This window comes from Dromaius novaehollandiae, chromosome 2, assembly GCF_036370855.1.
Source record: "Dromaius novaehollandiae isolate bDroNov1 chromosome 2, bDroNov1.hap1, whole genome shotgun sequence".
Taxonomy (NCBI): domain Eukaryota; kingdom Metazoa; phylum Chordata; class Aves; order Casuariiformes; family Dromaiidae; genus Dromaius; species Dromaius novaehollandiae.
Window position 1 is genome coordinate 76,430,932 of NC_088099.1, and position 16,284 is coordinate 76,447,215.

At 39.2% G+C, this 16,284-nt stretch overlaps 1 protein-coding gene across 1 annotated transcript in view; it reads right to left on the bottom strand.

Annotated features, from left to right (window-relative positions):
* LOC112989257 (dynein axonemal heavy chain 5-like) overlaps positions 1-16,284 on the bottom strand; it is a 164,038-nt gene that overhangs the window by 91,569 nt on the left and 56,185 nt on the right. Inside the window, exons 42-44 of the mRNA XM_064506773.1 lie at positions 13,693-13,871; positions 5,611-5,798; positions 4,214-4,408 (exon numbers count right to left, since the gene is read on the bottom strand). Coding sequence (XP_064362843.1) covers positions 4,214-4,408; positions 5,611-5,798; positions 13,693-13,871 — 562 coding nt within the window. The remainder of the gene's footprint in view (positions 1-4,213; positions 4,409-5,610; positions 5,799-13,692; positions 13,872-16,284) is intronic.

Sequence of the window (16,284 nt, forward strand, 5' to 3'; positions counted from 1 at the left end):
ACACAAACATAAAAAGAAAAGGAAGTCCTGGCACAGATAGCCTTTGGCTATCTGTGAATCAGAGTTCCTGTTTCTACAGAGTCTGCACCTGTTTTGTGTAAAACGCCTGGAGGAATTCATGTTTTCCTCTGGGCAAAATCGTTGTAGATTTTGTAAGAGTTGACTTCGGCTGCTGAATGACTCTTCGTTTTTGTTTTCTTCTACTGATGTACATTGCCTTTGCTGAAACAGGCACTATTCAGCCATTGCATATTGCATTGATTCTTTATGCAGCCTTGTTCCTTCCAGTTAGCTGCTGGTTACCAAGCAGTATTTACTTCTAACTAAAAATTTATGATTAAAAAGTTAAATAAATAAGACCCACAGGGAAAGAGAGATTAATATGCCTCCAAGAAAGCTTGCCTGTACTTTATAGTTCTAGGCATTCTCAAGCTAGACAGAAACAATTTGTGTTCCACTGAACATTAGAAATATCACCCCTTCAGTTCATGAGTCTCCCATACGTAACCAGATTTACTCATTACATAATGACTTCGCATCAGATATTACTCCCCAGCCTACAACAAACTTCATGAGGAACTGCAGCAAGTCTTTCAAAATATCCCATTACCACTACTACTAACTAGGAATGACAGGGGAGGGAGATGACAACCCACAGTCAAGCGAGGAAGTGGTGGACCTCACTGAAGAGCAAAAGGTAGAGGCCGAGATGGACAAAAGAGACCTTGAGAATGATGAAATATGGTGGAAAGGAGCCCACCTCAAGGGCATGCCTGCAAAGATAGAAGGGCTGAGAGGACACCATTATGGGAGAAGCTCTCTCATGCTTTTCCTGGGAAATCAGCATGAGTGGGTGCTAATCTGAAAGGCCTGTTCACTAATGCATGCAGCACTGGGAACAAACAGGAGGAATTAGAGCTCTGTATGCAGTTGCAGGATTACTATCTCATGGAGACGAGACACATAGTGGGATACCTCACAAGACTGGAGTGCGGCAATAGATTGATATAGGCTCTTTAGGAAGGACAGGCTGGGAAGGCAAGGAGAGGGAGCTGCCCTTTAATGTGAAAGAGAGAGGTAATACATGGAGCTTTGCCTTGGGATCAGTGATGAACCAGCTGAGAGCTTTTAGGTTACAATTAGAGGGCTGACCAATATGTGTGACATTGTGGTGGGTATCTGCTACAGACCACCTGATCATGAAGAAGTAGATGAGGCTTTCTTCAGACAACTCAAATTAGCTTTGCATTTGCAAGCCCTGGTCTCTCGGCTGGAAGGGCAACACAGCTGGGCACAAGCGATCCAGATTTTGACACCATCTCCCATAACATCCTCTTAGACAAACAGATTAAGTAGGGAATAGGTAAGTGAACTGTGAGGTGGATTGAAAACTGTCTGAACGGCCAGGCTCAAAGCGTTGTGGTCAGTCACACAAAGTCCAGCTGGAGGCCAGGGGCTGACCCTGGCATCAGTGGCATTTAACATCTTCATTAATGACCTGGACAATGGGTCAGAATACACCCTCAGCAAGTTTACAGACGATACAAAACAAAGAAGAGTGGCTGGGTACACCAGAAGGTTGTGCTGCCATTCAGTGTGACTTTGACACGCTGGAAAACTGAGCCAACAAGCATCAACAAATGGAAATGCCAAGGCCTGCCCCTTAGGAGGAAGAACGTCAGGCACCCACCCATACAGGCAGGGAGCTGACCACTTGTGAAGCAGCCTTGCAGAAAATGCCCTGTGAGTTCTGACAGACAGCAAGCGGAACATGAGTCAGCATTGTGCCTTTGTGGCAAAGGCAGCCAGCAGAACCCTCGGGTACATTAAGAGTGTTGCCAGCAGATCAAGGGAAGTGTTTTTTCTCCTCTAATCGGGATTGGTGAGGCCACATCTGCAGTGATGTGCCCATGTCTGACCACCCCAGTACAAGACAGACATAGGCATACTGAAGCAAATCCAGTGAAGGGCCACAAAGATGATTAAGGGATTGCAGCATCTGACATATAAGTAGAGGCTGAGCCTGTTCTCAAGAAGGGAAGGCTCAGGGTGCATCTTATCAATATGTTCAAATACATGATGGGAAGGAGTAAAGAAAACAGAGCCAGACTTTTCTCAGTGGTACCTAGTGACAGGATGAGAGGCAACGGGCACAAATGGAAATCCAGGAAATTCCACTTCAACATCAGAAAATCTTTTTTACTGTGAATGTAGTCAGATACTGGAACAGGTTCCAGAGAGTTTGTGGAGTCTCCATCCTTGGAGATATTGAAAATCTGCCTGGACAAGGTGCTGAGTGACCTGCTCTAGTAGACCCTGCTTTGAATGCAGCTGTAGGACTAGATGACTTCCAGAGGTCCCTTCCAAACTCAGCTCTTCTGTGATTTTATGATCCCACATAGCTGGAGTTCCACAAGACCAGGACAGTCCAAAGGGATACTGAGAGGCACAAGAAGGACAAAGTAGCATAATACAATGGGTCTGCAGAAAGCTATGCCTCCTGGCTCATTTTAGAGGGTATAGAATCATGACCCATGAAGTAAACTGCTAGGAACAAAGATCAGCATGGCAGTCTTCTCTGATGGCTACTAAAGAAATGATAAAGGGTCATGAGGAAATTATAAATACACATAGTACACTGTGTCCTAGAGACATCATGACTCATATGGCAAGAACTATGGAATTTAAGTTATAAGGGAGATATAAAGATGAAATTCAAATTTGTCCTTTGTTTATAATTGTGATGTAGCAGAGTCTCAGGGCTGTGCCTGTGTGCACACCCAGTGCACTTTACTCTACATAGAGATCATAATAAATTAGGTTGTTTTTTGTTTTTAAACACTGTCCCGGAGTGCCTGTGTAATAATTCTAGTACCTGCAACAACACAAAACAGGCAAAGCACCACTACACAGGTAGATGGCAGAGTTTCTGATGCCCACATAAATTACTCTGGCCACAGTGAAGGAAAGCATCATGTCCACAACAAAAATGATTCACACAAACAATTTAGACAATGAGAAAATTTAACACAAATCATACTGAGACCAAGCCTGAGGGAAAAAAAAAAAAGATCCATATTCAATACTCTGGAGACAAGCTATGTTGCTAACTTGTGAAAGTGTGTGCATACACAAATGTTCCTAAACAACGTCCACACATTTCACTGCAGAGACCAGTCTCAGAAAACGATCCTCTAACAAATGCAGCCTATAAACTGCATTTACAAATGCATTTACAATGCAGGTAACTGCAAAACACAGGCAGATGACAGGACTGAGGGAGCAGGATGGACAGCAACAAGCGGATGATATATCACCAGTGATGCTAGATCAACACAAGGGGCTTCAGATTGCTTAAAATTTAATTTGAAGGCTAAAGGAGACACCCTGGGCAATATTACATGCAAGTTAGTAAACCTGACTCTTCAGAAGCAAGTCTACAACAGAAAGCTGGTGAGCTAAACTCTTTAGTAAAAGAAGCCTGAGGGAAATGAAAATTGAATCCAGTTTATATATGCTGAGACAGTGAAATTACTGAGATATGTAGAAGGAAAAGAAAAAATCCAAATCTGTACTTTTTTTGTTTTAACTCTGAAATAATGTGGGCGACATGATACCCTACCACCATCTGACTCTGGTATAGTCTAGGATTTCTACATAAAAGCCAACAAAGACACTAATAAATACATGGTATTAAACTAAAGTAACATTACGGAGAATGTAGTCAATATTTCTAAGTTCATTAGGATCCAACTGGAGCAGGATCCCAATTTGAGCTGCTGCTTACCCTACCATTAATATAACTTGTTTTTGATATCTGCTAGTGGACACTCAGAGCAGGGCATTCAGAAGTTAACAGCTATGTCTGTTCTTAAAAGCTGCTTTAGCCTTTGTTTCTACTTGCATACCTCATCCAAACAGAATGGCACATTTCTAATAGTACTCAGCAAAACAGCATCTTCTAGGCACTGTTTAGTTATTTATAATTCTTACACTGCCTCTCCATTAGGTCTAGTCTTTATAAGTGAGGAGAATGGGAAATTTGGCCTCTACAAAGCTCTGTAGAGTTCTACAGTGCGTTCCTCACATTTTTTCCATTTCTCCATAAGAAATAAAAATGAAATGATAATTTCAGACTCAGTTGCTAGAACTGAAAACTCTAAAAAGACCAGCTTCCAGTGGCAGCTTACTGTTGGACAAATATTTATTTTACCTGTTTAGATAACTGCTCTTCACAGAGCTTGTAGAGTGTATAGAATTTTCGACTAAGAATTTGGTTGTCTCGGAAACCAGCACTTGCCAGCTTGACTCGCATAATAATGCCACGGTCAGGCACCATCATAGCAACAGTGCGAAACTGAATCTTCAGATTTTCTGGAAGTTCCTGTCGTCCTGCATAGCCTGGGTTCTGAAACATGCAAAATATAAAGTAAACTATTATTTAATGACAGCAGGATAGGAAGGTTTATTTTTGATAATTATATGGTAAACACAGGAGTACATGCCAGATTACAGAGGATAATTATAATATGTGACAGTTATACGACACTACTCAGTTGTCTAAATATTGCAGATCATGAAATATGTGATACCACAAATGATATTTGGAGATCCCCAAGATATAGTCAGACAGCCCTTACATACCTCACTGGAGCTATTTTAAAAGGTTAGTACCTCAAGGTCTTGATACTGTTCTAGTGCAAAAGAATATTATTGTCCACTGTGAGCCTTTCCAGTCCATTTCAGTGCAAAAATCAGTCAGGCAGTGGAAGCCATGACTGATATAATTTAAATTAACCCATCTGACCTTTCACTGAGGAAGTCTAAGTCATTCACATATTCACTATAGCATGGCTCAGCTGTGAGGATAGTAGTCTGGCTATGCAGTGATAACTTCTTAAACTCTTCCAACTATTTCCAAACTGCCCTTCCTTGCCTTGTTTTGCTCCTAGTTAATCTGTCCTTTTTTGTAAATTAAAGTGCTAACATTAACAACTTTTCCAAGACAGGCAATCTTAAAATAAAGACAAATGCTTCAACTTTTTAGTTTTGTATGTGGAGCCTACAGCTAAAGAGGGGGAGGCACAAAGACGCTTTTAAGGTATTCTTATGCTTTCCTGCTTCTTTGCCTCCTGCACTGAAAAAAGCAGTGCACAGGCACCAAAGACAAATCTTCAGGAGGCCAGTGAACTACAGTAAGGATTGCCTCCTTCATTCTGTCATACAGAAGAATTGTGGTTAAATGTTCTTCACAGGTTGGGAAATACTGACCGAACAAATTACTGTAGTCCTCACAGTGGTGAACTACTTCTGTTTTATTTTGACAGTCTTTGACTAAAAATATGAGATGGTTGGTTTCAGTCTCAACTTTACAAGTATTCAGCAAAAAAACCCTTAAATTTTGTAGTTAATGACTGCATTTGTCATTCCTATGCTCCTGCTAGAAATAAGGGGAAGAGAAAATATCACCATTATTATTTGACCAAATTATTGGTCAAATCCTGTTCACTGTTCTCTAACAGACAGTACCAATGATTTGAACAGAAGCATTTCTATGGGTAAGGAAATGGGAAAGATTTTCTACCATGACACTATGATTCACACACATACCATAGTCAGAAATATGCCAAATTCTCTGTCAATGTCAACAACATCACCATCAGTGAAAATGAACTGAGGTTTCTTATTTTTCTTACACTGAAGTATAATATATATCTGCTGAGCAGCTACTGATAAAACTGGAAGTTCAATGCGGTTAAACTCATCAAAGCAACCCCAGGAACCTGACTGGGCTAAACCTAAGGAAAAACAAAATATTCTGTTAACTCAGTGTATCAGGCCAAACAAGAATTTGTATGTAAAATACAGCACATTATATATAACATAAGGTAACATAGCAAAAACAAATGGTATGAACACAGCATAACAAGAAATAAAAACTCAGAATAAATTGGGCTGCTGTGCATTAGTGATATCCAGAAAAAAAAAATCCGTATTAGAAAAGATATACAAACATCTTTGCAAAGAATCCTACATTTCTACAGCAACCATCAACAATGACAGAGGCATTCACCAATATTATATACAGCATCTAGAAGTGTAAACACACACATAGCATAGAAACTCACCTATGCAGTGTGTCAAATTGTCAAAGATGAGTTTGAGAGATACCTACCTAAATTAAAAGCATGGGATCATATTCAGAAATCACTACATTTGCAATAGGCAGCATAGTAGCATTTTATAATAATTAACTCACAGGTCAAAATTCACTGGCAAATGGTATTCTGCTGTTCAAGGGATATGAATCTGATGTCATATTTACAGCTAACTTTGGAGCAGGAGTTTTATACAGACATTAATAGCAATAAACCTCATGAAATGAATGTTTTTTGGGATGGTCAAATCCTCCCTCTTCTGTATCACATTAGCAGGACTAAAATAGGAGAGTCTACAGTGGCAGAAGGAACTATTTCCTAGGTTTCCAGTGAGAAAGCTGTGTAATCCCCTGCTGTTCCACATCCATTCCTGAAGAGCTAAAGGCCAGTAAATCTATGCAGGAATTTCACTGATGCCACTTCCTCCCTTCTCCAAGCCCACACTAGCTTAGCATTTCCTGTTGCCTGGATCCAGCAAGGTCAGCACCTTAAGTAGGTGCTACAAATAAAATTCAGAAGTACAAATAAAATTCAGAAGTACATAGTTCATCCCACTGTGCTAGTGGAGCTTAGTTTGACTTAGGCCATTTGAAGACAGCCCTAGAATGCAGAGGTACTGAGTAAGAGCTGTCTTACTAGGCCGACTGCTCGATTTCATTTTTCAAAATTTCATTTTAATTGAAGTGAACCTACTACAGAATTTCTTATCTGTTGCACTGTACTAATGAAAAATGCAGGGCCCCATCATGGAATTCCAACTAAGTTGTTGCAGATTTTATGAGGCCTAGAAATCACAGGTACTGCACATATAATTAGCTAAATATAATATTATGAATTATGATAACAGTGGCTTTCACAGGAATTATTTTATCTTATTAATGAAGAATTTATTTCCACTGGTTCTTCACACAGAATGCAAGTAAAATAAACATTAAGATTTTACATATGGCCCAGATGAAGTGAAAGAGAAATAAAGTACATGTCCAAGAAGAGGTATTTATGTTTTGCAATGTTGAGCTATTTAATGTCCAGAGCTCCCCCAAATCCTCTCAGCCTTTACATGGCAATGCATATAGAACTGGTAAAATAAATAAAGGTCTGGTTTATATGTAATGTTAATTCCTTAAAGTATTTAAGCTTATGGATAAGTAAGTACTCAAAATCAATAACTATACTATTAATAGATATTTTTTCTCACTCCTTTTTGCACTCTCCTTTGTTTTTTCCCCTCTTCCTGCTTTCCTTTCGCCTGTCTTGCTCTCTTGTGTTCTGCTCTATTAATCTTCTTCCCTTCCCTCTGCTGTTCCCTGTCTGATCTTCTCTTGCCCTTTGCAATGTTCCTCTAGGAACTCTCATCTTTCTCCATATCCCTTTGAGGGCCTGTCTTATGTTTCTCCTCTGTCCCCTCTCACATTGTGCATGATCAACTATCATAGCCAAATCAATACTTGTCAATTTTCACAGATGCAAAAAAAAAAAGAAAAAAATATTGAAATAATTCTTATATTCAATTTTTCCCTCTTTTCATGCCCATCAACCACTTCTTTTAACAATGTTATATTGATTGGTCTTTGCTGCCTGTGCAACTTTGGAAGAACTCTTCAGAAAAATTAATGGAGTTACACCACATTAACACCAGTGGTAGTAGAGCCAAAACTGGCTACCTTAACACTTAATCCAGTCAGGGCAATACTATCATTCTTTTATGAAATTCACTGCAATTCCATATGTACAATAATCTTTTCCTAAACTGCTTATAACTAACATCTGTCATAGTATAAAAATTCATTCTCTGAATCAGGAGAATTTGAGGACAATAAAAAGTCACATGTACTTAATTCTGAAACTTAAAAGCAAATGGAACATTTACAAATACCACAATAAAGCAATATTAAAATAATGCTACTACTAGAGAGGTACCAAATTTAAAGCATAAAAGACTCGATCCTACTGTCTTTAAAACAACAGAAAAATGTTCTCCGACTCCGGTGGTATAGCAGTAAGCCCTGTTACTGATGTTTTCCCTTTTGTATGAAGAATGTGAGGGACCAGACGAGCCTTCTCTGGGGCCTTCACCCACTTCCTGTCTGTGGGTCCAGGACCTCCATTTCAGCTCAGTCCAGGGCCTTCAGTCCCTGCTCGAGCTATGTTGTAAGTAGGCCTGTGCCCCTTCTATCTCAGGTTATCCTGACTTGCTGACTGGACATCCTGCAAGACCCCAGACCTACATGTAGTCTTACCTCCAAGCCTTGTCTACTGCTATTCTTAACTGGACTTCCTAGACAGACCCTGGACCTGGCTTGCTGCTTTGCCTTGTCAGATGATCACTGGAACCCATGGAACTAGCTGTCACTAGCAGTGCCTGGGCATTTGTCCCTCTTTGTTGCACATGTTACATGACTATTAGGATCCGTTCTAAAAATAAAGCATTTTTTCAAACATTATTTATTAAACAGCAATATCTACTCTTTAGAATACAACAAGGAAAAGCCCTAAAACTTGGCATTCTATTACGAACACTTTGTTACATATAATATTGTCACTTATAATCTGTAAATTAAACATTTTTAAAATTATTCTTGCTATAGAATAGTGAGATTCAGTTCTAGCCAAACAATATTTCCTTGGGGAAAAAAATAAAAATCACTTGTTTTGTAATGCCACCTGCTGGGTGGAATTGGGAAACCTGACTCTCAAGGAAGGCCAATATCCTACAGCTTTGAGTGAATTCAGTTCTTCCAAAATAATTACTTTCCTGTGGTGTTCAACACACACACAGAGGCACACCAAGCAAACTGTCAACCGCACAAGAGCTTAGAGATATTTTAATTTTGTTGTGCACTAATTATCCCATTGTGCATTAATTTCTGTTCACACACAGAATATGACAGCAGTATGTTAATGGAACACAGAAACAGAATAACAGCAGAAAACAAAGAATGAGACTACAGAGATCTTTACCTATGTCTAAGTAATGTGAAAACCCCAACAAAATCAGTACAAATAGCTTACAACCTGGTCCTCACACAATGAGCTTATGAATTTACGTTATCCTATGCATATCCCCACCAAGAGAGCCTTAAAAAATGTGTATCTGCAATGCAGTGCCATGTCCCTTTCCAAATCAGTGACTTTAAGTTTACACACGGGTACAAATACATTGGTATCATAATATAAAGCAAATTTCACTAAAACAGAACTTTGGCTAGCCAAAGTGCAGCCCAGAAACAGTAAGCTACAAGGTAGTCAGTGTTCCTGAAAGAATTTACAGAGCTCAGAACTTTTTTATTCACCTTCTGAATTAAGATAAATATCAAATCTTCGTATCAAATCTTCATATTCGTTTACAGACAAGAAGAGATGAAAGGTTTCCTAAAGGGTATTCAGCAACACTTTTCAGTGAAAGTGATAAAATATCCCTGACTTGCCATTCCTGGGCAAATTTAACACTGAACTTAACATAATCAGTGACAGAAAACTTGGGTACTTTCATGGGTTCTCTCTGTCAAACCTAGATGGCCAGTTACATCTGAACCTACTTCTCAGTTCAAATTTCAAAATCAAAGCTATCACAGATGAAAATCCAGACTTTGGATGTCTTACCTAGACCATCTCCCTGTGAATGGCTGGAGCCACAGAGGAACAAGACAGACAGACAGACAGACAGAGAACCTCAGTTCTGAATCAACAAGAAATTTAAATTATATTTTAAAGGGTATCAATGCTACTCTGAAGATCAAATTTACTGTCCTTAAAGAGAAAAATCTGGAAACATGAGTGCATGCATGACAACATCACTTCCAAACCCTCTTTTTCTCCTCACTGCTCAATTTGCTAATATCTGGTAACCTGACTCAGAGCACCAGATAAAGTGAAAAGTTTGAAAGTGGAAACACTAGTGATAGAGGAGAAAGGCCAACACAGTATGTTGACTGAAGAATTTCTCAGTATGTACACTAAAAAATGTAATATATTTCATGAGAACCTTCCTATCACTCTGCATGAAAGCACTTCTACAGCTGTGAAGAACTATCTTCTTTTCCATTAAGGAATCTTTCCCTAAACACACTTTGTTCTTCCCTCCAATTAGACCAAAATCCAGATGATTTCCTTCCCAGAATTTAATACAGCCACTCTTCAAGAAAAACCAGATATCTTAAAGAGGTTTCAACATAAAACCTGTAATTCCAAGCCAGGCCCTACTTGAGTAGTGAAAATAAGTCCAAAGCAACTGGCACAAATGAAAGCACCAATGACTGAGTCATTTAGGAACAGCATCTTGCTTCTCATTCCAAACACAAAACAGTCCAATGAATGCTAAAAAAAAAAAATCATCCTATTCAGGCTTCATGGAGCTGGATCTGTTATTTCCTTCCAGGCAAATTCACAGAGAAGCAAGCCCAGCAGCAAATTCTCAGTAAGCAGTCATAGGCATCACGGTCATCTGACCATTCAATTTGTTGAATTCTGTTGGTGTCTTCTCTAACTCGTATCAAACATCAGCATGCCATTAAGTGATCCAACCAGGTAACAAGGACACTTTGCACAGCATAACTTAGCTTTTGTTACATATGATTACAATACTACACCAAAAATGATCAACTTATAGAGAAACAGCAGACAAGGGAAGCTCAGCCCTAAAACTGAGCTGACGTTCTCAGACATAGAAATTGTGCCTCGTTTTACTAATGGAAGCCAATGACAGGCTGCAGCTATTACTGCCACCTTAATCTGAAATGAGAGAGGATGTAAGCTACTAAACTGCTCAAGATAAGAAAGCAGAATCGAAGAAAGGATATACAGGTGAGATTGCTGAGTTGATGTGAATCAGTAACAGTTTAACACAAAGAAGTGAAATAATCAAGGGGGTAGGAAAAAAGGTGCTAACATAAAAAGATACACTCTAACAGAAGAAGCATACAGGAAAAAGACAACGGCTCTGTTAGATCAAAGACAAATCCATTCCAAGCAGAAATGGAGGTTGGCATTTCCCCTCCGACTGATGACCACATGCACGGTGGACACCCACTGGGTGACTGCACTTGGGGTTACAAGCATGCTAATGCTTATTCATACAGCAAAATGGTCCCTGCCAACTTGTGTTTATTATCCATAAGATAATCTTGGAAAACAAAAAGCTGTATGTAACTATACTTTCAAGTCCTCATGCACAATAAAAGATACCCAACTAAGAGTTGTCTCAAAGATCTGGCAGCTACAAGAGGCACTTTGAGAAACTTGTGACCTTGACTGAAGGTGTGCACACACACACATCTAGTTCAGTTTCTAGCTCAGAACTGTTATTCAGTTTATTTGATATTATATAAAACCAGACATAAGAGGAGCTTTCCCTAGCTTGACTGTTTTCTCTTAACAGGTGATGATCTGTCCTGGGTGATATACACAGTATTTACTTCAGGTAAGGACTACAATAATGAAATATATTCAGCACAAAAGTGATCAGCTTCTAGGAAACTTTAACCCACATTGCAGTGTGATTTAATGGGATATTGTGAAACCTGTCTTCTGCTCTCACTGATCATAGGAGCTTTGAGCCAGATTCTGCCATCTCCAAGGCAGTGAATGCCTGCATTCAGCTATAAAGACTAAAGCTAAAGCTGAAAGATTAGCTGAAAGACTACCTAACACTTTAAATGAAGACTGTGATAAAAGTCTCTATTCTTGTGGCATAGCAGAACTTCTAACTAGAATAGTGGGCTTTTCATCTGGGACCAGTTCAGGACTGGGGAATGAACTCTCAAAAGAGCTAAGGATGGCTGCTAGCTCTGCCACCTGCTACTTCCAAGTAAGAGCTGCATTTCCTCAAATTCATGGCATAGAAATGATAGGGTTGCTTTGGCAGAAAGCATTTTATCATCTCTTTCTATACCAGTGTCTACTTTACTGTCTTCTTCAGCTGTCCTGCCTGCTCCAAGCTGGCCCCTTACTGCAACTCCAACTGTGAAATCCTCAGTGGAAGGGAAGGCAACAGGCAAAGGCATGTCTTCCCCACCAAAATAAATAAATATAAATAGATAAACTAAGAGATATGAGTGCCTTTTCAAAGCTCAAATTTCTGTCATGGCTCACAGTTCAGAGAAATGGGGGAAAATAGCTGGCTGAGGCAAACAATGCAAGCATGGAAATGTTTGTATCTTGTGTTCATGTTCTTATAAATGGTGTTAATCTTTTGGGTGTTCAATGAGCGAGAAGCAGGGCCTTCTGCAGAATTCACAGACACCCACAAACTTCAGAGCCATGACTGGAAAAACATTATAAATGGTTTACTTTTTTTTCCTTTTTTTCTTCCTTCTCTGTTTTCTACTCCTATCCATGTTTCCTCTTTTTGGTAGGGCCATTAAAGCTAATTAGCAAGTCAATGAAGCCTCAAAAGTGTCTACAAAAGAACAAAAGGATTAGGAGGAAGAAAGACAGTCCAGTGAAGTCAATACAAGCACTGCTTTTAATTCAGTTCTTCCCAAATACATACTATTAGTCTTCTTGACCTAACTCAGCCACACATAGACCCAGTAAGATTACAGAGGAGTCAAGAGAGAAAAGATGGAAAATCTTTTCACAGTTAAAATATAAAATCCTTGTAATCCACACCTGGCATAACTTTCAGTCTTTCTATCTCTGTTTGAAAAGCTTAATTGGATACTCTTAGTCTTTCAATTAAGCTTTTAAATAAAAAGTCAAAGACAAAAGTAGCTGCAAAAGTTATTTCTATTAAAATCTTGGCCAGCGTTCCTGGCTGCTTAATTAAAAATAGGAATGATATCCAGGTTATATTTTAACTTTCAGGAATTGCTATATTTTAACCTTCAGAAAATAGTGGCGTTCTATTGTCTACCAGCACACATAACCAACATATCCGCTAAAAGCAAAAAGAGACATAACAAAGTCCACAGATATCTAATCATCATGTCTGCTTGCAGAACTGCCTTCAGAGCTCTGTTTATAATCAAAAGTTATCAGAGTTTGACCAATATCCCATTTTCCATGTTTCAAAAACGTTCTAGAGTTTGAAATAAGACAGTACATCATTTGGTATTTTTCCCTCTTTTATACAAAATCATTGAGCTCTGGATTTGTTTGTCTTGCTTGACACAGAAATAGGAAACACCTCCAAGGACATAAAAAAGACTGGAAAGCATGCAGGAAGGAAAAGAAAAGAGGAACAATCAAAGTACTTAAAGACAGGATGAGTGTGAAAAGCAAATGTGACATGCAGAGGAAAGGAGGAAGGTAGGGGTTGGAAGGAGGGGATAAAACAGAACTGGAAAGGGGGAGGGAAGAGCAGATGCCACAGAAAAGAAAGGTAAAGATAAAAAAGGAAAAAAATTGAAAATAGAGATTAAGTAGAATGCAAAAATCATTCTGCTTTGGGCTGAGTTCCTCCCAACCACCAGAACTGTCTCTACTTCAAGAGAAAACAGAGAAACAAACATACATTGGTAAATCATGTGCTAACTCACTAGTGATGAGATAAAAACTTGTGACTCTAAAATGAACAAACCAAATTATTTCTTACCTTTATAGATACGGCCCAAACCTCTGTAATCCATTTGGTCTGAACAATTGAAAATAACAACATACTTTCCCAGGCATTTGCCCATATCTTTAGTTGTCTCTGTTTTCCCTGTCCCTGCAGGTCCTGCTGGTGCACCACCCATACTCATGCCCAGGGCCTGTGCCAGAGTGATGAAACACCTAGAGACAGAACAGAGAGCTCTGCTAATCTCCTTCCACTGTTAACTAGTTGAAGTCCATTCATGTAACCACAGGAGCTGTATTATAAAAAGCTGAGGAGAGGAGCAGAAATGAGTGCGTTTCCTTGTGGCAAGCCCTCAGTCACTGCCTTTGTATGTTGTGAAGCTGGGTTAACAGATACCCGCCTTACTCCATCAGCAGACAAGCATGCATGTAGCACAGTGATGACTGCAACAATTCAGGAAAAGTCCAGAGAAATTCAAAATGGTAAATTATACCAAAGCCACAAACCAGAGTACTGTGGTATTCTCACCCTAATCCTATGCCTTACTTCTATGACCCAGCCTCATTCTGTACCACCTAGATCTGCTTTGTTTTCACCTTTTTGCCCATCAACCGTCTCCCCAGAGTACACAAGATGGCCTCTCTGATTGATCTGCCAGTAGGAAGGTATGGAGGCTAGGAGCAGCTCTTGTCCTTGCCCTTTCTCTACTAGCATGCCAAACCAGAGCAATACTGCCAGATGTGTGAGGTGTCTGAGTTCCAGGAGGACAATGGATGAGAGAAGGCTGTAATGGGCAATGGAGAAAAAAGAGGAGGGATCCAGAATTCCTTTGGACATCCTGTGCTTCAGCCACCACCCTGAGTTAACATCCTCAGGCTTGGGTCTCAGCCTTCCCAGAGAGAGTGGAGACTAATGAGGGTTGTAGGAAGAGAGCTGTTCCAACCTACAACCCTCCAAAATCTCAGTAAGGCCATGTCCAAGTCTTGTAACACTGTGATCCTCGATGGCTTTATGATATATCTGGCAGGGGGGAGGAAATCAGCACTGAAAAAGGAACAGATGATACCAGCTAGTATCATTTCCTATAAAATAATACAGTCCTCATTTTAACATAGTAGCAGTAATAATGTTTTATCACTTCAATACTCAGTAACCAGTTAATAGGCACTCAGTTAACTATGAAAAAATAATGTTCCTAACAATTCTGCTACTGAAACTCAGGCAAGGATAAACTGCATACATGCTGCAAATCCTAAGAAGAAAAATAACATGTTTTAATTTTTTTAACTGCCATGACATGGTCTGCATCAGGTTTAGTATATTGCAGAAACTTAATGTTCAAGAAAACACAATTTTGTGTCTCACACAATGTTTAGGAGCACTCAGTATCAGTTCCATTATGTTAATGTATTGTAGTACAGTCAGTGCTTATTTATCATGTGCTGCAGGAATCTTTCTGAACACAAAATCATTAGCCAAACAGCACTTGACTTCAAGTTGATTAGTGAAAAGCACAGATGTTATTTCCTGAAAATTGTCAGATGGTGATACAAGTCCATTTGGCAAACACTGAAATAGAAAAAGCCCACTATATGTAATAAATTCTGGTATTATGCAACATTACTTATAGATATAAGTTGCCTATGCCAACACTAGAAAACATCCTTGCTTCATGGAGTTCCACAAAAGCTCTTCCTGTATATGGCAGTGGATAGCACCAATCATGCACCTTGTGTTTGGCTCTTGTAGGTGTGCCCAAAGACAAATACCTCTGTTCTTTTTGTTTTGTTTAAACTCATTCAGAAGACTTACTTTCTTCAATGATGTCATCCTGTGACAGTTTTCAGTCTCTTGTGACATAGCACCTGGAACAATCCCTAACCAATTAGAATGGATTTTAATTCTCTGAATAAATTTTGAATGACAGTGTTTTTGCTGCCTCTCTTAGCAGGCACAAAAATTGTCTGCATAGTAGTGATGCAGTGCCCACTAACCACCTGCATGCTTACTCCTACAAACAGATCTCTATATAGCACAAGAATTCTGGGTACATAATATAGAATTTGGCATGTGTATGTTATGTATTAAAATTCACACTTTATGTAGGTAGCCAAGCAAAGAGATTTGGCTGTCTAAATAGCTCACTGGGCAAAAATATTGGTTCAGTAAGTTGCAAAAGTCTGAAATTTCACTATTAAATAAAATCTAGTAGTACAGAGACTGCAAAGACAATTCCAACATTAATTCAATAGCCTGCAGCACATTATTTTGACACTACTTCTATCCACAAAACAACAAGCTCTGGCACAACAAATTCATCTACCTTTTGCTTAGTTAAAGCACTATCAAGTACTTCAGGAAAATATCCATCTAATACAGTCTGCAGTGTTCTGTACAACTCTCCAACAGTAGAAAGTTCTCATTATATTTTGCTCACACAGCTTGTGTTTCTGTTTGCAGTCCTGTAATTTTCCACAGGCCTTGGCTTAAACCATATTTATACTAGTTATTTTATGCTATGACCTGACTTCCTGCTTTTTCCTCTCAGGTGACTTAAATTATTTCATTTGCCATAATTCAAAATTCAGATGCAATCATCAGTTCACTGAATGCAGCAGCATACTGTTC